This window comes from Acinonyx jubatus, chromosome A1 (genome assembly GCF_027475565.1).
Source record: "Acinonyx jubatus isolate Ajub_Pintada_27869175 chromosome A1, VMU_Ajub_asm_v1.0, whole genome shotgun sequence".
In the NCBI taxonomy this organism is placed as follows: domain Eukaryota; kingdom Metazoa; phylum Chordata; class Mammalia; order Carnivora; family Felidae; genus Acinonyx; species Acinonyx jubatus.
This window is the reverse complement of record NC_069380.1, coordinates 197,186,985-197,210,910: the sequence shown is the minus strand read 5'-3', so window position 1 is coordinate 197,210,910 and position 23,926 is coordinate 197,186,985. Positions and strand designations below refer to the sequence as shown.

Genomic DNA, 23,926 nt, shown 5'->3' with positions numbered 1-23,926 from the left:
CATCTAGGTCATAATATTCCCTCCCAAAGATTTGGTCAGGATATCTAAAGACTATCTTAAATCTTGGCAGTAGGAACTGGAAAGACCTAGCCAACAACCCGAGAACCATGTACTGATAGAGAGCATGAGCGGGGGAGGGGTAGAGAGAGAGAGGGAGACGCAGGATCTGAAGCAGGCTTCAGGATCTGAGCTATCAGCACAGAACCCGACTCGGGGCCCGAAGTCAAGAGCCGTGAGATCATGACCTGAGCCAAAATCGAATGTTTAACCGACTGAGCCACCCAGGTGCCCCAACAGATGCTTTCAGCATTAAAATTGGGCAGATCCTCTAAATATTTATAAACTACTTGTGTATGAATAGCGAGATCACTGACAAGCTTAACTAAGATATGCTGCTTCAGATTTTTACTGAACCCAAGTCTCTAGGTTTCTTAATAGTGAAGAGGCTAAGAGCAGAATTAAGACCGTAAAGAGGCCAGAGTCTTGAAAATTCAAACCAAGGGTAACTCCACATAATTGAGAGCAGACTATGTTCTTAATCTTGGACACGTTTGTCGTCATTTTCTTGTTTTGAAGCTGCCGTGCCCTAAAAAACTGCTACACTGTATCTCTGTGTGTTTAGAAGCCCTCTGATGTTGTCAGCTCTTTGGATCTGTGTGTCAACGTCAGTCTGGAAAATCCTGGCACCAGCCCTGCCCTCGAAGCCTACTCTGAGAAGGCCAAGGTCTTCAGTGTAAGTGCGTTTTGCCCTTCTTGGAATTCAGACTGGCTAAGAAAGCTTCACGGTCCCTGCGGTACTGTTTGAAAGCTACCTAGGGCAGAACTTTTCAATTGTTAGTCTTCTAAATGAAACACTCTTCTGTGTGAAATTCATCAGCATGCAAGTTCCACGAAGACAGCAGTTTTTGTCGTCTTTCCTGCTCTATTCCCAGCCCCTTGAGCAGTGCCTGGCCCACTAGAGGTGTTCAATAAAGCCAAACACCTTGTGCTCACCATCCACTTAAAAAATGTTACCAATACCTATGTTCTCTGTATCCCTCCCTATCCCCATCACATCCACATTCTTCTTGCTACCCGAGGCAAATCATCACCTTGCATTTTGCATTTATCAATGCTTTTTCTTCCTGGTGTTGCTAACCATGTTTATATTCCCCAAATATTATTTTTGCATGGTTTTGGGCTTTATATAAATGGAATAATACTACATATATTCTTCCAAAATTTGGTTTTTAAGTCCAGAGCAAATGTGTAGGATTGTTTTTCCTTTTTTGTAGATCCCTTTCTACAAGGAATGTGGGGATGATGGAGTTTGCATCTCTGATCTAGTTCTAGATGTCCAACAGCTGTCAGCTGCTCAGTAAGTCTGCTTCAGAGCTCAGCGTAAAACGTAGAAATAAGACACAATAGGTCTCTTGATTCAAGTGAGTGTTTATGGAGATTTTTTACTGCAAAAGAAACATCCATAACTAACAAAGATCTTTAAAATTTGAACTTCAGTTTTTACCATCCTTATAGGAGTAAAACAACAAGAAATAAAAAAAATTTGTATTTGGATGGCTCCTTTCCCTACAATGTGATTAAAGTCAATGAAGAAGAAAATCCAATAGCGTTGACTTCTTTGTTGTCTGTATCATTTTACTATGAAGATAGTTTATTAAACAACTTTCTCAGTCTTCCAAATCTAAAGAGTTTTATCTTCTTATTTTTAAAATGAGTGAAGGATTTGAACACTGGCCCTATTAACCTTAATAATTTTCTTCCTTTCCTTTTCACTTGTAACAGAGATCAACCCTTTATTGTCAGCAACCAAAACAAAAGGTTAACATTTTTAGTAACACTGAAAAACAAAAGGGAAAGTGCCTACAACACTGGAATTGTTGTTGATTTTTCAGAAAACTTGTTTTTCGCTTCCTGGACCGTGCCGGTATGTGATGACTCCCTGTGCTCACTGCTCTTGTGTCTCCCGCTTGTTGTTAATTGGCCCTCTTCTTCACACTCAGATCCCGGTGGGCCGTGTGCTGTCTGAAGAAGCACCTTACCCCTCAGTGTGCTCAGTCCCAACTTTGGGGCTCCCAGCTAGTTAAACCACATGAGAACATAGCCTGGCCCTGTATCTAGACCAGTCCTGCTTCACAGCTTGGTCAGTTTTTCCTTTGCCCTGAGACTTGGCCAGACACCTACCATAACTCTTCTCAAGCCATCTGTGTGAGGAGGCCGCTGTGGTGCCGCACAGATCCTTCGAGCTGCACTTGCTCCGAGAAATGAGAGTCCCACAGCTGAGTCCAGGCTTTGTAACCACAGGCCATGCTACTGCCAAGATGATGCATTCCAGCGAGGCCAGTTAATCATGTTGACTTGATCACTATACCAGGAACACACTTGGCCATGCACGCCCCTCTGGCCCCTCCTCTGCCACCAAGCAATGAACGGGAGAGGAGGGAAAAGCCGAGATTTCCCAAATTCCCTACTTGACAAAAGGATTAAAAATGGTTTCATCCAAGTTAAAGTCAACACAAACTTAACAGATTTAACATTCTAAATCTATTCTGACCTCAATGCTTCAATTTCCTGTGCCAAATAAGAACTTCTTATTTCAAAGAGGAAAAAAAAAACACAAGGAAAACTAAAAAAGATTCTTTAAGTTATTTAAAATACAAACACCAACATATGATTTTGTTCTCTTTTCTTGAAACTGTTAATTTCAAATATATTCAGAGAAAGGTATGTAATAAAGATAGCATTTCTAAATATTAAATTTATTCTGTGCTTTGGAAATAGAAGAACTAGGATTTACTTCTGGGGGAAAATTCCAGTATTTGGCCTCACTTTTGGCTTATTGGGTGTCCTGTTAGCAATAAAAGTAGTATATTAGCTATGTGGACAGTGTAAGATTTTCAAGTCTTGGGGGACAATAGGTTAGTTCAGTGTGAACCAGTTCTACTGCTAAGATGTCCATGTGGTTTATACATCTTTCAGCATGTATGCAAGCACGTGTGCACACACACATGCAAAATACTGATTGGTCATTGTTTCCTTGGTGTCTTTCAGGTTGATGGGACAGAAGTCGTATGCCAGATTGCTTCATCTCAGAAGTCTGTTACCTGTGATGTAGGCTACCCAGCTTTAAAGACAGAGCAACAGGTACAACTTGCATTTCATCCTCAAATCCACACTGGTCCCTCCTCGGCACTAGTGTTAATTCACCCCACCATTCCACCTTCTTTGTTAGGTAACGTTATTTGACAGTCCTTACAAAAGAACTAGCTGCGTATTTAGAGGATGCTTTTAAATATCTGAATGTTGTAAATTATTAATAGAAGTGGGATTTTCTCCCATGTAATTCGTTTCAAAAGCACATACAATATGGAGAGTTCTTTCTCCCTTTCCCTCCCCACCCCTTTCTCTCCCTCCCTCCCACCCTCGCTCCGTTTCTCCCTTTCTCTCCCTCTCTTTCTCTCTTTCTTTAATTTATTGACCAACACTGGTCAGAGTGACGTACAGAGTCACAGATATCATTTGTTACCCCCTGCTAAGCAAGTCTCACATCAGCACAGAGCTGTCAAATTCAGTGAAGGAGATATGCCTGTGATGTGATGATCTATACATATCACTTGAAAGGTAAGCCCTCTGATTCTAAAGGGGAGGCATGCTAAATGAAGCAAGGTGGACAAATAGATATTCTACAAAGATGAAAGCTTAAGGTATATAAAATCCAGATCAAATTGGAGTGAGTTTGCTTTTCTGGGAACCATTTTTTTAATTGGTCCCTGAGTACAAACCACCATAGATTAATGAGTTTTAATTTTGGTTATAGGTGACTTTCATGATTAACTTTGACTTCAATCTTCAAAACCTTCAGAATCAGGCATCTGTCAGTTTCCAAGCCTTAAGGTAAAACCTAATGAAGTCTTGAATTGATGATAGATGACTTCAATAATAGTTCTCTTTAAGTAATTTCCTAATGTTCGTTCCAATAGCGAAAGCTCTGAAGAAAACAAGGCAGATAATTTGGTCAATTTCAAAATCCCTCTGCTGTATGACGCCGAAATTCACATAACGAGGTGGGTGAAACCGTGAGTAGCCTGTGGCCACTGATATCACTCGGTGTGGAACACATCTGGCTCATGACTCTCTACGTTTATTCTTAACTGGAAAATTTGAATTAAAGGTTTCTCCCTCGTCAAGTAGGACAGAGGAAGTTTAGGGACAAGTCAGTCCTTAGGAAAACCTTACACGGCTATTTAGGTTTATTGACCGAGAGCAATGCCAGAAAGACAGAAGAGCAAACTTTCTGCCACAGGCCACAGGGCACTTCCTCTGCAGCCCTTCAGATGAGGGCCCAACCTTCCCAAAGGGTCAAAGCAGAACTCTCCGGACCCTGAGGAGGTGGCACCACTTTCTTCTCCATGCCTCTTCCTACTATCCACATGAGCTCTCAAGCGGTATCCCCACCCCTAAACACCAGAACTCCAAGCACAATGATCTGCACATAGTAGGTCCACCATAAACATTAAATTGAATCATAGAAAATTAGCTTCTGGGTGGAAAACTCCTGACTTAACATAATGGGTTTCTTCCCACCAAGAGGAAACGAGGCATTTTCCAATGAGGTCATCTATGAAGAAATGCTTTATTCCCTTATCTTGCCTGGCCAGAGCAAATGTACCTGGGAGCAGGGGCAAAATGATACCAGTTGGTACTAGCTATCATGAGTTGTTCAGGGCAACCGGTGTCTTGAGAAGTGGCTAACACGTGGGATACCAAAGGTACTAATAGGGTGATGCATCACCTTAACCCCCACCAAGAAGTGAAGCAGGTTCACGGGCACAGACACACTAGAGCAGAGCCATGCAGGTACCCAACCTGCAGGTGATGCCCACCTTCGAGGCTGGAAACCAGAGTTCTTTACCTAGTGAGGCATGAAGGCAGTTTCCTATCACAGCTCAGTGGTGCCTGGAAAATGCACTGCGCTGTATTTCCAAGAAGCCAGGGTGTGAACAGTGTTCAGTGACGGACTTGTCCAGTTCGCCACATCGCCCCAACCCCCAGAAAGCATGGAACACGTAGATCACGCACTAGATCACCGAGCAGAAACAAAAAGGAAAATGTGTCGTTATGTCTAGAGTGAGAGACACATGAGCAAAGATGAAAGAATGCTCCTATATCAAGTGAACTGCAAACAGCAAAAGCAAAAACAGATCCAGCCCAGTCATCCATCCCTGAAAAATTAATCTGTAACTGCAGATTCCAAAAGGACCTGCACTGTTGATAAAAGGATGGAAGACCAGTGCATCCAGAGAGATTGAGATTACCACATTACCTGATTTCTTCTCTCCCTACCTACATTGATTCTTATCCTATATGTTTTAGCTCAATACAACCTTTACATGATTCCACTCTCACACCATGGCCAATTTTTCCAGACAATTTTCCCAACATGAAATAAATACAAGATGAAAGTGGGACTTCACGTTCAGTAATATCTTAGCTCTGTATTTCTGTGATGGTAAATTGGATTTTAAATTGGACCGTCTGATGTCCTTTAAAATATACCTGAAAGGTGAAAAAAATTAATATGGGGAATTATGGTGTGTAAAAACTAAAATGGCTCCTAATCCTACCACCCAGATCATTCCTCTGGATTTGTTTTTAAAGAAAGACATTAAATGTACATGGACAGAAAATCCAAACATTACAAAAAGATATACCATAAAGTGAAGTCATGCCTCCAGCCTCCTCTGGCTCTGGTCATCCCATACATGACTCAGCTATTTTCTGAATACCTTCCAGATGCAAGGTTTGTTTATCTACCAGGATATATTCATGTAACACGGATGCACACATATTTACCCAAATGGAATAATAAAATCCTTCCTAATCTCACTTTTTCTTATATGATCTTAGAGAAGTTTATATATATGGACCTACAGATCTAACTTATTCTATTCCTGGCTGGATCATGATCTATGTATCCAACTCAAGATTAATGAGCTATTTGGTTGTTTTGCATATTTATTTTGTTTAACCATCACAAGTAGTGCTGTAAAAAAAAAAAAAAAAAAACACCAAAATTAACATCTTTGCAAACTTTGTGAAAAAATCCTACCCAGTCATTGAGTGTATCCCTTAGCAACCACTTTGATAAATATGCAGTTATGTTGGGCAAGTATTATGGGTGGAAATCATGATAGAATTATTTCTAAAACAGAAGCCCCCTGAGTATAGCTAACTGCTTATAAATACATTGATCATCCACACTTAAGTAACTTAAGGAAAACTTAAGTAACAAATGGAAAAATGTCAGAGCTCTTTAAAATGCAAAAACAGAACATACTAATTTAGAAACTGACTGTTCTTAGGGGGGTACACAAAGGTCTTCTGGACAGTAAAGAGAATAAATCATGCATATACAGCCAGACATTCTGTTTCAAATTCTAGTCAGTTTTCCCATTTTCCATGTAAGGCTGAAAAATCATTGCTCCCTCTCATCTACATAACCTTGACAGATGCCACATCTATTTAAGTCTACCTATGACATATTTTCCTTTTGAGAATTTGGGGGGAAATTTTTTAAACATAAAGACAAGAATTCAGTAAAGAAACCCAAAAAGTATCTCAGAAAATATCCAATTCAAATTTTTTTAGGAAATAGAATCAACATCCAAGAATTAGGTAATATGCAGTTATGCAGTTATGTTGTGCATAGTAGGAAGAACTATTGCTTTTCAGACTCCTACGCCTGTTTCCCACTCCCCACAGTCCTAATGAAGCTATCCTGGTTGGAATCCAGCTTCAGCCCCAGAAATGAGTAGGGAGGAGAGGGAAGCGTATCCAGTTATGTTGCAATTTGAGTGGTCCTGTGGGTATTCCTCTGATCTGGTCCTCACTTCACTTGGAAACCCTAGTTGGCAATTCCAAGCAAAGAGGTCAAATCATCTAATACCTCTAGGCCTAGTCTAATAAAACCTCTGGGTCAGCCATCAGAAAGGTGATTTCTACACTAGTCATGGAAAACCATGACCAACCTCAACTCAGACCAAAAGCATTAGAATTGGTTTGGAAATAGAGAAGGATAGGGAGAAGGAATGATAAAAGAAAATGTACACCCTGTTTTACAAGCACCCAATAACAAATACTGCAGGAACTAAAATCCTATCACTGCATTTCAGCCACCCAAGTGGAAAATCCTCTGGCTTATAAATCCATTCATCCAATCAACAAGGCTTAAGTGTGTACTGCATGAATATACCAGTCAGTATAATAGCAACCTTGGGGTCTGTCAGTTTTAAAGGAATACATTCGTACTTATTTTAGGAAATTTACAACTGATAAACATATAACACAAGGAGCCTTGTAGAAAGATCATTAAAGGATAGGTTTTTAAAGGAATTTGTTTTAGCCTGAGAAACATAAGCCTAGAAATAGCAAGCTTTCATACCTTAATGTAAACTTTTAATATAAGCTAGAAGGTATTTAAATAAAAGAAATATTAAGCTTCAAGAACAACAGCAAAACTAAGATATTTGACTTGACAAACATCATCCAACAGATCCACCAACATAAATTTTTATGAAGTCTCCTCGGATGGGAATGTTCCTTCTGTCGTGCACAGTTTTGAAGATATTGGTCCAAAGTTCGTCTTCTCTGTTAAGGTTGGTAACCCTGTCAAAAGAATACTAAATCATGGGGCACCTGTGTGGCTCAGTCGATTGAGCATCCAACTTCAGCTCAGGTCATGATCTCATATCTCATGAGTGAGTTCGAGCCCCACATCAGGCTCTGCGCAGACAGCCTGGAGCCTGCTTCGGTTTCTGTGTCTCCCTCTCTCTCTACCCCTCCACTGCTCATGCTGTCTCTATCTCTCAAAAATAAACATTAAAAAAAATAATAATCATGAGAAAGGGAAAGAAAAAATAAGGAAGCCAGAAAGAGAAGAAGAAAGTAAAATGTTGAAATATACCAGTGGTTCTCAAACTTGAGCTGCATTAGAATCACCTGGGGGAATGTTAAGACACATCACTGGGCTCCATCCTGACTTCCTGACTCAGTAGGTCTATGGTGAGCCCAAAGATGTACATTTCTAACAGGTTTCCAGGTATAGCTGATGTTGCTGGTCCAGGTGCTGTACTTTGAGAATCACTAAGACTCTTAATAAATAGCTGAGGCTTTTGTACATAGCTATGTGTTCTGGATAAAAGATAATGGATATATTTTGAAAGTAAATGTTTACTATTAATCAACAATGTATTAATATAATGTTATTGCTGTGGTCAAAAGTCTCTGGAATACAATAAATATGCCAATTTATCCTTGGAGACCACTTCTACTTGAGAAGCTAACCATTTGTATCCAAATTTCGTTCAGTCAGTCTCCATTGGCTATTAGTAAGCAATTATTAATCTAAAGATTGTTATCAATTACATAAAGGGAAATTTGAAAAAGTTGTTATTTTATAATAAATTACAAAAAATTTGGAATGTAAAAAGAATTCATCCACGACCTTAAATGAATACCATTTTATTTTTACATTTCCTGATAGTTAGTTACATGGTTACAACCTTAAGATTTGGTGATTAAAAAAAAAAAATCTTTAGAAGTCCTGATTTGTGATCCAGATACTGGAATTTGTATCATGTGGCTAGTATTTGGCAACTACTTCTTTAATGGGATATTTAATCAATCAGTAGTAACAATAAAATAACATTCATAGAGTTTAAAAAGTATCAGCATTTGTACCTTTACAAATAACATATGTAGCTTTACATATGTTAACCTGTTTTGCAGGCTAGTTATAACGTTGGTAGAACTATTATTTCTATGGTTGTTGTTTAAAATGTTTAACAACCAGTAAGACGTGATCTCTGGCCAATTAGAACAGACTCCCCACTCATGCGAACAACTGCTGTCTGCACATACTAAGTGGCTGACTATTTTTATTTTACAAATGAGGAAAATGGAAGGATAGACAGGTTAAGTATCTTGCCCAAGCCACACTGCCAGTCAGGGGCCAAATGGGACTTTAGCCCTGGTAGCCCGGCTCAACAGACAGCAGGTGTTTTTAACAAACTCCTAAGTCACAACTTACGAGTTCAAACTGTAGAGGCTGAGATTCTCCACTGAGAGGTGAGACACACAGACCCGAGTGTGACTGCAAAGTAACAAGGCTCACTTTCAGATGGCCTCAGTCTTACCATTTAATAGTTGCCCTCCATCAACACAGAGGTTATTGATCACTTTCTTTGCAACATGTGCATGATCTAGCAGTAACCAGAATGTTTTCTTCCATATTACATAGGTAACAACAGGAAGTGTTCCAGTCAGCATGGCATCCGTGATCATCCACATCCCTCAATACACCAAAGAAAAGAACCCGTTGATGTATGTGACTGGGGTGCACACAGATCAGGTAAGGGCAACTGAATTGCCTATAAAATTGTGCACTTTCAACATGGAAATGCCCCATGAGGTTGGGGTGATCATGTCTCAGATCTTATGGATGGAAAACTTGAGAAGATAAAGGTTCTGCATCCTGCGTGCCAGGAAACTAGCAGTCAGTGTCCTATCAGAAGCAGGATACTGTTATAAGGAAACAATTACAGATGGTAGAAATTATTCCTAAAGCCTTGTTTTGGCCAGGTGAGGATCTGACTTTGTCAGAGCCCTGTCCATTGAGTAGTTAGTTCACTGACAAGTATGAGGTCAAACCCACCACGGGAGAACAATTGGTCTACACAGCTGCAGTTAGTAGCTAGTCTTTAAGACGCTGGCCTGGCCTTCCACCTGGTAGTGATCAACCCTGTTCCTCATTTTTATCAGCTGGGCCTCATGCCCAGACCCAGGCCTACCCCCAGGCAATTAAATCAGAATCTCCAGGGCTAAGACTCCAGCACCAGAGATTCCATAAAAGCCCCCACTTCCAAGTGGTTCTAACATGCAGCCTGGGTTCAGAAGCACTGTGTAGCCAAATCCCCGGACACTGGCTCAGCCTTAGTCTGGCACTTAGAGCTGGTCCTACAGTAGTGCTATTCCTGTGGTGCGCATAGGTAACTACCGGAAATCGAAATCTTAAAATGGGGCACAGGAAAGAACCCTGAATCAAATCACTCACAACCTACTGGTACTGCAAATGGTCTTAGTACGTACCAGGTAAGCACCCGTGCTGCCCCACCAAGTGGCGCCAGGAGGCTTTGAATGCTTCCAAGTTTATGTTAATTGACTACAAGAAGTGTGGCCAGGTCAGTGACGTGAAAGCAACCTAATGATCCCTCCCCCGCCCAGACATGTGACCACAGGATTTCCTAACATGTTAAAAGGAACATCACAGATCACTTTGCTTCCTGAGACTGATTTGATGTCCTTCTTTGCAGGCTGGTGACATCAGTTGCAATGCTGAAATAAATCCACTGAAAATAGGACCCACAGCTTCTTCTGTATCTTTCAAGAATGAAAATTTCCGGCACATAAAAGAATTGGTGAGGACAGGTTAACGGGGTGAAAGTTTCCTTGGGTGATTTATTGTTTTACCTGGAAATCAATGCACTTCTTTTCTCCTACCGTCTCTTATGGTAGAACTTTCTCATTTTGGCTTTGATGGACTGTATGAATCAAGACTTAGAAAATACACTCTCAAATCCAGGTTATTGGGACTATTACTTATGCCGGTAATAAAAAATACATGTTCCGTATTTCATGAAATCCAAAGGATTCCATGTGAAACTACTGTTTTGCACCAGGCGCTTTGTAAGCATTGCAAAGAGCTGTGAGGGCAGCATGTGTGTGCTTCGAAGGTGAAGCTCCTTACATCTCCCTTCCACATCATCACTGATAATCTTATTTAGCTGCTTAAAATGCCTCTCTAGCCGCCTTCTCTGTTTTCCAATATTTCATTATCTCCTGCTCCAGAGCTATGCCCCTTCCTTTGAGAAAGAGGATAGTCTAGTACTCAAATAGTAAATGTTTAGCAAACAGTAACCCTAAACAAACCATAGTTCTCCTCTAAGAACAACACGGAAATTCTGGTTTTCTTTTATTGCACTGGTTTTGTGATGAATGGGACGGGTTGGGGGGGGGGGTGGGTACAGGAAAATAGGAGAATGAAATTTTTTTTTTAAGTAACTATAGTAGAATTACAGTGTAAATATGACATATCTAAACAGTAGTATGTAAAAATGTCCACGAGAAATCATCTCAGAGTATGCCAAAATATTATACCTTTGAGCATTTTCCTTATTTTTGTGAAAATGTTTTGATTTTTGTAAAAGGGGTAACTGATCACTGTGAACAACCTAAAACTAACAGCACAAAACCACTACAAAGAAACTAAAGTCCTCTAGAAACTTAACAGCTGGCCACTGAGTATCTAATGAATATCCTTCTCTATATCTCTAAGTATTCATCCATACCAAGATACATGTACACTGTATCAACCATGTGTATCATACACATGATACATTATGTGTATCATGTACACATAAATCGACCATGCTACCTTTTTTTATAGGTCATTCGGTCACTGAACATTTTTAATAGACTTTACTTTTTAGAGCAGTTTGAGGTTCATGGCAAAACTGAGCGGAAAGTACAGAATTTCCCAACTACTTTCTGCCCCCACTGTCCAAATCCCCTCCCACATCAGAGTGGTACATTTGATGAACCTACAGTGACAACATCATAAGCATCCAAAGTCCATAGTTTACATTAGGATTTACTCTTGATGTCAGATAGTCTATGGATTTTCACAAATGTATAATGACCTGTTTCCACAATTATAGTATCCTAACAGAATAGTTTCAATGCCTTAAAACTCCTCTGCATCCCATGTAGTCATCCCTTCCTAACCCTTGGCAACCACCGATTGTTTCACTGTCAACTATGTTTTTGTTTTTGTTAGAGCATGAGCAGGGGGACAGAGGGAGAGGGACAGGTGGAAGAGAGACTCCGTCATAAGCAGGCTCCACGCTCAGTCCCACAACCCTGGGATCATGACCTGAGCTGAAATCAAGAGTCAGAGGCTCAACCTGCTGAGCCACCCAGGCATCCCTTTATCAATTATGTTTAATGACTAAATTGCACTGCATTTTGTGCATGTATATTTGATAACTTACCTAGTATGTTGTGGATAAACACAATTATTTCATTTTGGGGGGTGTGTTTACTCTCAGAAGTAGTGACGCAATAAACAGGCTCGATGTACTGTTCTCCACACATTTGTTACCTCCCGAGGCCTTCCATGCAGATGGGAAATGGCCAGGCAGAGTGTGCACCTTATACCTTTTGAAGCAGAGCGACACAATCTCCTGAAGAAGGGTTATGACTACTAACAGTTCATGAGGTTGTCTGTTTCCCTAGATCCTGCCCAGCACTGGGTTTTATCTGTCTTTAAAATTTTAGCATTTACTCTTTAAAGTCCATACTAACTCTCTCCTTTTACCATTGACTTCAACCTGAAAGAACTGTAGAAGTGCTACGTGTAGCAATGTTACCTGCTGGCTGAAAGACCTTCAGGTCAAAGGAGAGTACTTCCTTAATGTGTCTACCAGAATTTGGAATGGAACTTTTGCAGCAGTAAGTATAAGCTTTATTTGTTGGGTTTATCCATAGCAAGGGAGCAGAATGGTTCACTGTCGATAAATTCATACCCTTTGACAAAAGTAGTATTCTGGCTAATATCAGCAGTGCCCAAATGACTCCAAGCAATTATATCCTGGAAGCCAACATGCTTCCATGCCTTTCCAAAGCTTGCCCAACCTGGCTGTGCCTCAGAATCATCTGGGGTGCTTGTAAAGCATCAGCTTCATGGACTCCATGCCAACCCACGACATCAGTCTCTGACATGTCGTCAGGATCCCCTGTGCTGTCTTGGGGTACAATGAGCCACCTGCTTTGTCTTCATCCTCATGCTCTTGATATTTCTGACTCCCTAGTCACCTGTTCCATGCCCAAATCAAAGTGCCTATGTCTGTCTCCTTCCTTGAGCTCCCAGCTAATTGATCTCAACCCACCACGTAGATGAATCCAACATCAGGATGCATCTTCCTATGTTAGAGCCATGGGACTACTCTGCTCTCCTGTTTTACCCTTTCTTTAGTCAAATCCCAATGTACACACAGCTTTTTCAATCATTTGTCTCATGAAAAGTTTAAAGAAGGTGTCAAAACAATGTCAATGTTTCCTGCCATTTCCCAGGTTATGACTCTGTGGTAGTGATATCTGCTTTTGGCAGAGATTTCAGTAGCCCAGAATCTCAGCCTGGTATGACAAATATAGGGATAGACAGGGCTTCTTAAAGCAGACTGCGTAAGTAGATAGCTATTCATTTTAGCAACACTGGCTCTGATCGAGGCAGCAAAAAATTAGTCTGAAACACCCCTGCGCCGGGGGTCTTCATGGCTCTTCTGGATTTTTTTTAAAACAAATAATCAGTCCTCGAGGTGCTTACCAACCAAACTCTATTCCCCGTTTTCTAATCGCTTCTTGATCTCTGCAAGAATCCCATTCCCTGCTTTGGAGTCTTAAGATTAGAAGACTAAGTTCCCTTTGAACTCGTCCATGGAACCACAACATAAGCAATATTCTTGGATAAAGACGTAACAGAAAGAGGAACAGTGAAAGGCAGGGAGGGGAAAAGGGAAGTAGGCATGTGGAGGAGGAGCTCAGTTTTCTTCTTGCTGGCTTTTGTCAGTTACATTTACTTGCAAGGCTTGCAGATACCTCCAAATCCTGGAAGATGGGAAGCATGCAGTGAGCTACACCACCATCCCAGATGATGCAGTTTGGTGCCACATTTCACCAATTGGTTCCTATCTCCTTGGATCTGAGGAAGGAATGTTTTCCTGGCAACCTTTGCCAGCAGGGAAGGAAAACTGCTGTGCATCAAAATGCATTTGTGCCGGCTCTGTAAAAAGCATTTGGGGTTTTTGAGTTTGTGTAAAACTGTATTATTTTAACGGTGAGACTTTTTAAAGCAACTTCCCGAAAGTTTTCAAGAGCAGCAATTTCATTTCTGGGAGCAAATTTCTGAAGAAATGTATTTACGCTTTTTCAACGTGGTTCTGGTCAAGATGGAAAACTCCCATGAGTTATCGTCTGTCACACCCTACACATCTTCCTCTTTGACGAAAGGTCAAATGTTTATTCTCACCTTGTTTCTGGCTACTTCAACAGCCAAATGGATGTTCTCAGACCACCCAGGAGATCCAGTCTGAAATATGAACCTCATTTCCTGTAGTACAGCCCATTAACATACTGCCTTTCACCCTTTTTCTGATGCAGTGCAAGTGAACATTGCAAGTAATTTCCTCACAAAGTGATTGCTCAGGCTTCCAATGGCATTGTTGGCTGCCATTTCTAAGGCAAAGCCTTGTTGAATGCCAGCTGGTGTGTTACTTCATTCTCTCAGGTATGCATGGTGTAACTACCACTGCTTGTTAACCCTGCAGGATATCATGTGCACAGTTGCGCAAAGGGCCAGGTTTGGGAGGGCAGGTAGGTCAGTGTAAAGAAATTCTTTTTAGTCTACAGGGACTGTGAAACCAGCATCACCTAACTGCTTTTTTTTTTTTTAAGGAAACAATTGTCAATACTCTAAATGTTTCCCCCAATAATATGTTTAAGATACAAATGATCAGGGTAACTTCTGATGCAATCTTCCATCTTGAGAAAATTAAGACTAATCAGAGACTGGGGGGTCGCAGTCGGCGGGGGGGGGGGGGGAGGAGGAAATAAATCGCTCACTTTTTGGATATGCATTCTTTTTTTGGCTCCCAGATATAATTTAGCAAATTACCTCATGTAGTACGTTGGAATATGTGCCTTGGTAGCCAGGAAAACTGAACCCTAGTAGCCAGAGCATATGAAGGCACAATCTGGGCATTGTATGCTATTTCAAGCAAGCATCAGTCCCGAGCATTGCATTACAGAAAAAAACAAAATACACATCAGTAATGTATCCACTGAAAAAGAATTTTCTTGTAACTAGATCCAGGAATACATGTAAAAGCCATTTCAAGTTAGGTGGTTACTAGTAACAGCATAAAATCTGTGCCCTTCGTATATGTCTGCACCAAATACAGTATTTTTTTTTATAGAAACACTTAGATTAGGAAACCTGAAATTACTCATTATGTAGCTTGACAAAAGGTTCAGGGTGTCTGCTGACATGCATGGTCAAGTCTAAGTGTACTTCTACTGTTTTTAATTTGATTTTCCATTCCATTATTTGACTTAGGTAAATCTATAAAAACATCAAGCTTACAACTTTCCCTCATGTTGAAAACTTCATAAAGTTTTAAAAAATCTGAACTGTGATCTTTCCCAATTAAAAGCTTCATTTCTAAACCTTTGTTTTTTGGGTTGTTTTTTTTAACTGTTTTCAAGTTAGACCTGGGGAGCTCTTTTTAACCTACAATGCCTGGACTTCATTCCCAACACCCGCACCCCCCTTGCCGCTGAGGTTTAATTTGCGATTGTGGCAGGGCCCGCCCACCCCACGTGTTTAGTCTCCCAGGTCCTTCTCATGTGTGGTCCTCCACAGATCACCAACTCAACAACACCAAGATTCTGGAGTCTTCAGAGCTGCCATTTGCTCTTGTCCTTTCCCTCAAGGAAATAAATAATAAACACACCAATTTCATGCGTTCATTTCTGCTAAGATAAAACATGTTTTTTATTTCTATGTTCCAGTCAACTTTCCAGACAGTACAGCTGACCGCATCTGCAGAAATAAACACCTACAATCCTCAGATATATGTGATCGAAGAAAACACAGTCACGGTGAGTATACCTTATCACTCCTAGTAGGCACTGGTCTTTGATAGGCATTCCGTTTCTGAAAACTTGAGAGTAGTGGTTCTTCTCACCTACATGGTTATAGAATATAACTGAAACTCTAAAAACCTGATGTGAGGTTGAGCTTTTTGGCAAAGGTATCTGCTACTCAAACAAGTCCAGTGAAGTACTTGTCCTCCGCATTCCCCACCCCCACCGCCCCTTGTTGGCAAAGCTGGACCAGCAGTGACAGTGCAGCAGAAGGCACAACAGAGGGGGTTCATCTTATTTGTGACTCCTTCCTCCGTGCCTAAACCAGCACCACCAGCTCTTCCTTCCTTCTTTTGATTTCACAAAACAGTCTAGGTCACAGGCCATAACATTCAGGTCATTCTTATTTGAATCATAGATTTTATTTTACAGTATTTTTTAAAGAGAAAGTGCTTAAGTATGCTTAATAAATAAGGCATTTATTAGAGGGTTTTTTTTTTTTTTTTTTTAGTATTCCTTATAGCTACATACTGGCACTGTGTATAGGGTCCATTCATTAGTTCTTATAGTCTAGAAAATTATAAATGTTCCCCTTGATATAAAACAAAAAAAGGGTCTTGCAAAGAAATGCACTTTTAGAGAAAACAAAGGCTCACTGTTCTAAGGGCTGGCACAGGACAACTTTCCTTTGCAGTGAGCCTCTGGTTGGAATATGCCATATTTAGATAGAGCAGGATTTCCATGCTCTGCTAATCTGCTGGCAGAGCCCTTTCCATTTTTCCTCCTAATGCTTTTGTTACAAACTAGAAGCCAGTTTAAGACTCTATCCCAAAGACCAGCCTGGCAGCTGGCCTCAGTCCACTGTTGTAGCCATTAAAAAGCCAATGGCCCTGTGAACTCTGGACCTCTCTCCATACTTGAGAGTAAGGCTCACACACGGCCCTGGTATCTCACTCTGGTCCCAGGGGAAATTATTCCAAAAGAGGATGCTGTTTGGCCTCTGGCTTAAGACCCTCAGTCAAGGCCCACACCCACTCTTCAGAGGCTGGGGCATGGAAAATCAGAAATGGAGCCAAAGGAAATGTGGACTTCAAATTCAAAGTATTATGAACTTAGCAGTACTATAGATATTTTAACAGTTCATTTTAGAAAAATGTAGTGTTCAGACTATCTGAATATCTGCTGAGGTCTTTTTTTTTTTTTTTTTCCAGAAAGTACTAGTAAATAAGTTATAATTTGAAATTAACAATTTTAATGAACCTTTAGATTTTTTTTTCTTGGTTTTCTCTGAGCAATATTGGTAAATAACAAAGGCCAACTATTAATTGTCTATGAAACTAGATTTTGAATCCAAATATTCTAGATGATTTTTTGAATATTTGGAATCCAGATAATAATCTGACCTATCTCTCTATAGAGTAGATTAAGTGATTCTTAAATTTGTTTGAATTCTGGTCCATTTAAAAATCTGAGAAAAAAAACTTACACTCGTGGATCCCTTTGGATCCATGGACCCCAGACTGGGAGATTCTGGAATGGAGAGTAAAGATATGACTGCCATTAAACAGTGAACTATATGAATTCAGTTACTTTATTCCTAAATTTATAAAGCCTTATTTTATCCCTTGAAAATACAAATGAGAAGTAACAGAATTACCAAAAGGCCAGACTCAAATTTAGTCCAACTCATAAATTCTGTGATAAGCAGCAGCTTGTCTGCCATGGTCATGTAGTATTCAACCAGTCAGTAAGATTTTTGTTACCTTGCTTTGCCCACAATGTAGTTCTTAGTATTCTTAATACACTTTGTGGAGGAAATGGTAGGGATTCTTTCTGTAACTAAAAACATATATATACATACAGTAAAACCTTGGATTGTGAATAACTTGTTCTGCGAGTGTTCCGCAAGACGAGCAAACATTTCTAATAAATTTTAACTTGATCAACGAGCGAGGTCTTACCATAGGAGTAGTCCGTGATGCTGAACATCCCATTGTCACAACTGAGCTGGTGGTTCCTGAAATTCGCTTTGATTCACAAGTACTTTGGATTACAAGCATGTTTCTGGAACGAATTATGCTTGCAAACCAAGGTTTTACTCTAAATAAAATATACGGTATTTTACCATTAGAACTCTTAGGGCTGCCATTCTATTAGAGTCACAAAGATTCCCAGGAAGTGGACATAAAGGATCACACATAGCCTCCAGGACAATTTATCACTGAAAAGGTTAACTTGAGCCCTGAGCTATTAACTATCACTTTTTAACAATGCACATCAAGTACTCTTGAGTGAGAGTTAAGTGAAATCAATATTTAGAAGCCCGGTACAAAGCTGCTGTTGCTTAATCACAAAGCATCTGAGTTGTTGATTTGTTTGGTCCTTGGCCACCCCTGCCCCCTTCCAAGTTTGGACTCCAAATGCTGTCATTTGACAATGAGACTGTCTGCCAGAAACTAAAGTTCCTATTTCATAAATAAAGCATCTAAAGTTGTCAGAGATGACATAACCACTAAATACGGACACAATTAAAGGGAGGAAACTAGAAAACTTGTATTCTTTGCCTGTACTTTGCAGAAGCATTATCTCTAGAAATTGTACTGCACAATGTTTAGCTGAGGAATGAGATCCTGACCGAGTGACATCACCTTTCTAGACCACCATTAATAAAATCAGAGACTTTGAATAGACCATCTCACTTTTTTGGGGGTGCTACCATTAGTTAACTCAACTGTTGCATATATACATACATTTACAGATTCCCATTACAATAATGAAACCCCATGAGAAAGCTGAAGTACCAACTGGAGTTATAGTAGGAAGTGTAATTGCTGGAATCGTTTTGCTATTAGCTCTGGTTGCAGTTTTATGGAAGGTAAGAAAATTATCATACTTAAAAATATGGGGCTCCTGAATACATCTGTCTTGAATTTCCTTATCAAACAGTAACCTTAAGTTTTATGTGGTACCTACCTCCATCATAAGAGAAAAGGAAAGGCAAATTTATTTGCAAATTCTCACATCCGTTCCTGAAAACCATCAGTAAGGATTTTATATACAATATATAAAATGAGGTCTGGATCCCAATACTTTTTTTTCCAACCTGACTTTTATCCAGACCCCTGAATGTTTTGTTCAGGTACCAAAAAAAAAACCAAAAACAAAAAAACCAGACCCTGGAAAATGTATGCCGTTCAGTTCAATCCTGTGTATTATTTCCTCACTGAAAAGCTGAGCCCAAGTCATAGTATGCACATCATCCTCTCCAGAGCCCCAGAGATTCCCACAGGGGCTTTAGTGGGCAGCCAAGGGGGTCTGAGGCCCCATAACAAAATAATTCACACGTGGTAAAAACTGTACATCACCTTACAGCTTGGCTTCTTCAAAAGAAAATATGAAAAAATGTCCAAAACTGCCGATGAGATTGACGAGACCACAGAACTCAACAGCTGAGCCCCACGGCGGTCTCACTGCAACGTGAGCTGTGGCAGCACAGCCAGGGTTTGCTGTTTGCGTGAATGGATTGGTTTTAAATCCCAGTGCTTTATGTGTAAGCGGTAAAACTCGCCTGATACTTTACGAAAACTGCAGGTCAGTTTGGGAAGAAGAAATTGGGTTTTTTTTTTGGGGGGGGGCTAGGAGTAGAAAGGGTAAAAGACGTATTTTATATGGGCGGGGGGTGGGGGCAGGGAGTGACCTTTACACTGGCTGGTCCAGAGTTTACATAATGTGCATTGTGTCAGAAACATGAAATGCTTCCAAACATGAGAAGTCTTAAAGAAAAATAGAACCTTTCTCAGATTTGGTGGGGGGGAACCCCAACCATTTAAAGTGATTGTTTTTAAAGTGACCACAAGAGTGGAAGTACTTGGCCTAGCTATATAATTAGCTTGGATACTGAGGTTGATGGGGGGAAAAAGACAACACAGGTCTTCAACTTATGCTGGTCATTCAGAGCTGTCACAGAGGTTATTTGAAGTGACCTTTTTGTTAACGAAGTAAGGTATAATTTGCTGCTGTAGGCCTTCTCAGAGTCCCTTTTTTGCTGTGATCTATTTATCAAAACAATCTTGGATACCTGGTAGGAGCCTAGAGTATGCTTCCTACAGAGGAAACCTCCATTTAAGGGGGTGGGGGCTGGGAGGGTAGTTTAGAAGTCAAATGCTAAATTGTTTAAAATCTGTATCACAACATTGATGGTAAAACCCTATCTACTAGAGGCCCAGCCTGTGCCAAAAGAAGTAGGAAGTTCCCTTTCTCCTTCACCATGCACAACTGGCTGACTTGACTGCCTGACAGGGACCTAGTTTGAATTTATGGAAGAGGAGTAATTTCTTTGGCATCCTTCCTCCTTCCGTACTAAACCACTCTTGCACCTACCTCCTGGTGTCCCCATCTTCTAGAAGCCCACTAAGGCGTGCCTTCCTCTCTAGTAATTCAGGGTTAGCCACCTCCCTTTGGCCTTCATCCAAATCTCCAATTCACTGGAGCAGCTGCTCTACACCAGGTGTGAGGAAGAAAAATCATCTCACTTACCTACTTGCATGAATAATCCCTTTAACTCCAGGGAGCTATTTTCCTTTATTGCTAGACAAGTAAGAAAAATAAGCCACGGTGAATTTCTAATTGTTGGAATTTCAGGCAGTGCAAACAAAGTACAAAACAAAACTTGGGAATTTGCAAATTACGAGGAGACCTTGGAAGCCCCCAAATTAGCAGGTGCACCCTCTGTGCTTGTGTGTTGCTGGAGGACTTAAACTTTCAGAAGAATGACTCCCACCTGGGCAAGTATGCTCATTAGGTAGCTCCTTAGGTCCCAACTCCTGGAACACTTATTTGGTCAAAAGAGGATGAAACCCAGTGGTCCATATTTTAACAAGCATCCCAGTCACTAACGTAAATGGACTGCCTTGGAACGCCACCGTTTCTCCTGCACCTTCTTTTGTTTGAGCCCACACACTCTCCAGGAGGGACTGGGAGAAAGGCAGAGGCAAAGGCAAGTGGGAACTATTTAATGTCAGAAACTGCATACCTAAAGCTTTGGACAAATCACTTGGCCTCTTTAAACTACACTGTCCTCATTATAAAATGAGAAGACTGGGTTGGAGTTCAGCAGCAATGCTTTTAGTTTTGAAAGTCGAAGATCTGGATTTCTTACAATTACAGACAATCCTCAAAAAACCTGACTTTGAAAACAAGTACGTGCCTGTGTGCATCAGGCCCAACTGCTCTTCTGGCCTGGCTCCTGCGAGCTATCTAGAGCTATCTGTGTTGTCTGGTAACTTATTTTGTATTTGACAAAGCAAAACAAACCAGGTGGAAAAATCAGCCATAAAATGGCAGGGGCTTATAGCTTTGGCTATCTCTAGATGTGCTAAAGCCCAATTCTTATAACAGCTGTGTGGATTCAAATACTTTGAGTCCAAAATTTTTTTAAAGAGTGGAGGAAAAACCTAAGTTGATAAAGAATATTTAAGAAACCATGTAACTACTGTGTACATATACAGACTAGTTCTTCGGGGTGCTATACAAAGAATTCTAGCAGGTCATTCCTTTTATTTCACTCTGCCTCGCCTTTCTTACAGAAGCACTAAACTGAGGTCACATGCCCACGGCGAGCTTGAGTGCTTTGGCCAAGCCGGGGCTTAAGTAGTGTACCTCGCCAGGACTGTCTCCATGAAGCAGCTGGCTTACTACAACCTAAAAACTTAGCCACTGGTCTCTGTGCCATTTATTCCACTGGAGCAGGGTTTCTTTGCCTTGGCCCTGCTGACAAGGGTCTGGGTGACTCCTTGCAGGGGGCTGTCCTGTGCACAGTAGGGTGTTGAGCAGCATCCCTGGCAGCTACCAGGTGCCAGGAGCATCCTCGCTCCCAAGTTGTGACAATACACAAGTATCTCCAGACACTGTATCACACTTCCTGGGAGGCAAAAGTCACCCCAACAGAGAAGCACTGCGCCAGGAGCAAGTGGCCTAAATGGGCAACAGATTTGAGGCAGGGGCTCTAGTGAGGAGTATTTCTCCAACACTTTTAAGCAAAGGCGAGTATTTAGCCAAGAAATCAAAGAACAAAACCCCACTGCTTGAAAACAAGTTATGTATTCCTAGTCAGCCTTACTTTTGCTTTAAAAGTAAGTATAATATGGGGCTTAAAAAACACCATCTTAAAGTTTCCATTTCATAAATGGTATATATAGACAAGATCTGTAGAATGTGATTAAAAAGAGTTGCTTCATGCATGGCTGCCACACAAGCCATATAAAATAGTAAAATAGTTTGTAAAGAAGCTGCATTGAGACTTGAAATTGTGCATCATTCATTTTAGTAGCAAAAGAACTGGAGATTTTTTTTCTAGCTGGCAGTGTTCTCTTTATAAAATAGAAATTATTAACTGTGAAAAAGAACTAAACCCAATTTATCCTAATCACATAAGTGATTATACAAAAAACTATCATAAAAGGTATAATTTTATAATGTATTTCCCTCTCCTGATATACAGCTGTAAGTTATTAAAAATCTCCCACGCTGATGGTGCGGAGCCTGCTTAGGATTCTCTCTCTCCACCCTTCCCCGACTCGCTCTAACAAAAGACTTAAAAATATATATATATATCGATTAAGACATTAAACAGAAAATAGGATCCCTCAACCGTGGCCTAACTTTACTTTTTCAATTTGCACACGAAAAATACCTGCATTCATGACTTTTCAGGACTATGCCCTTCATGTGTATTAACAAATACCCATTTTAAACAACTTGAAAGCCTAAACATCTAGAGGTAGAAGATAAACACGAGGGTAAAGTCTGAAATAAAAAGTGTTAACTACTTCTTCGAACCTTAAAGGATGAAACCGTTTTTTTATATTTACATATGGCTACATTTTCATCTGTACCTGGTTTATTTTGACAGATAAAATGTATATATTGCACGACTATGTTAGAATTGTACATTTTCTAAAGAGAAAGGATCTTGGATATTTTCCTTCATGTAAACTATAAATCTTTAAGATGTGATTAAGTATATTTGTTTTTGATTAACTGGTTTTTGCCTTTTTTCTCTCCAAAAATATAAAAATGAATGTATCATGTTCATCAAGTTGCACAACTCATTTGATTCCTGAGAAATCATTGGAAAAGTAATCAACATTAACGAGAAAAGCTCTTAACTGAGACTCTAAAGTGTTTAATTATAAACCACTCTTCATACCACATTACTAAATTATAATTAAAGTTGTTTTGAAAATAAAGTTACTGACTTTGGACTTCTGATTTTATGGCTCATATATTTCAGTGTATTTATCGTATGCACTCACCCTGCTTCAGAACACGTTCAAGACTCCATGTAAGAGTGAGGATGTATCTAATTTCTTACATTACTAGCAGTGACCACAGGCTGTTTTGTAAGAACCTTCAATTGCCTTCATAGTTTACGGACTAGATGTAAAACCTTGCTTCTAAACGTGTGGTCCACAGATAGGCAGCCCTGCATCATCTGGGGCCCATTACCAAATGTGTATCTCCATGGCATCCAGAAGTGAATCCGAAGGGAAGTTTAACAATCACGTTCCATATTGAAAGTTTGAGAAGCACTGCTCTAAAGCACAACTTCTCTCTCCAAACGTGTACTTGGAAGAGAGAGAAAAAAAAGTTGGCCAAACCATTGCAACTTGCCAAAACATTCAGGGTTTTTTTTTTTTTACTCTAGTTTTAGTAGTAAGCAGGAGGGTTTAAATATTTTAAGGATTAAATATGCTAAAGGTATTAGGTGTTGTGAAAGCTACGTATCCAGCTTACCGACTGGCCCTCACTGTACAGACTGGCGCATTAATGCAAAGTTTGGGTGGCACATGTTTCCATTTCCATGGATACACACGTGTCTCCCATTCCCACATTAGGTGATTGCTCAGACGCCTTCCTCAGCCCTGCCCATCTCAGTCCCGGTGAACCAAGTCGTAAGGGCCGCTGACTGCAGAACCATCACAGTGTGTCTCGTACACATCGTACATTAAAATACAACCATGAACAAAAAGAACATTAGCTCTGGCACAGAATAGACCCGTATTCCCAAACTGGAAAATAGTTTTATAATTACTCATTTTTTAAAAAGTAATTCCTTTTACTTACTCTACATCACCTTTTAAAAACTATAAACAGCATTTTAAAAACTTCC

General features: G+C 40.3%; 1 protein-coding gene across 2 annotated transcripts in view; it reads left to right on the top strand.

The window, feature by feature from the left end:
• ITGA2 (integrin subunit alpha 2) overlaps positions 1–23,025 on the top strand; it is a 108,322-nt gene extending 85,297 nt beyond the window's left edge. For both annotated transcript variants that reach the window (XM_053200762.1, XM_027076501.2), the window contains exons 18-30: positions 623–733; positions 1,275–1,357; positions 1,783–1,924; positions 3,049–3,141; positions 3,815–3,891; positions 3,978–4,061; positions 7,550–7,652; positions 9,296–9,406; positions 10,368–10,472; positions 12,451–12,564; positions 15,682–15,771; positions 18,515–18,631; positions 19,129–23,025. In XM_053200762.1, the coding sequence (XP_053056737.1) occupies positions 623–733; positions 1,275–1,357; positions 1,783–1,924; positions 3,049–3,141; positions 3,815–3,891; positions 3,978–4,061; positions 7,550–7,652; positions 9,296–9,406; positions 10,368–10,472; positions 12,451–12,564; positions 15,682–15,771; positions 18,515–18,631; positions 19,129–19,209 (1,311 nt within the window). In that variant the 3' untranslated portion in view covers positions 19,210–23,025. The remainder of the gene's footprint in view (positions 1–622; positions 734–1,274; positions 1,358–1,782; positions 1,925–3,048; positions 3,142–3,814; positions 3,892–3,977; positions 4,062–7,549; positions 7,653–9,295; positions 9,407–10,367; positions 10,473–12,450; positions 12,565–15,681; positions 15,772–18,514; positions 18,632–19,128) is intronic.
• The last annotated feature ends 901 nt before the right edge of the window (positions 23,026–23,926 follow it).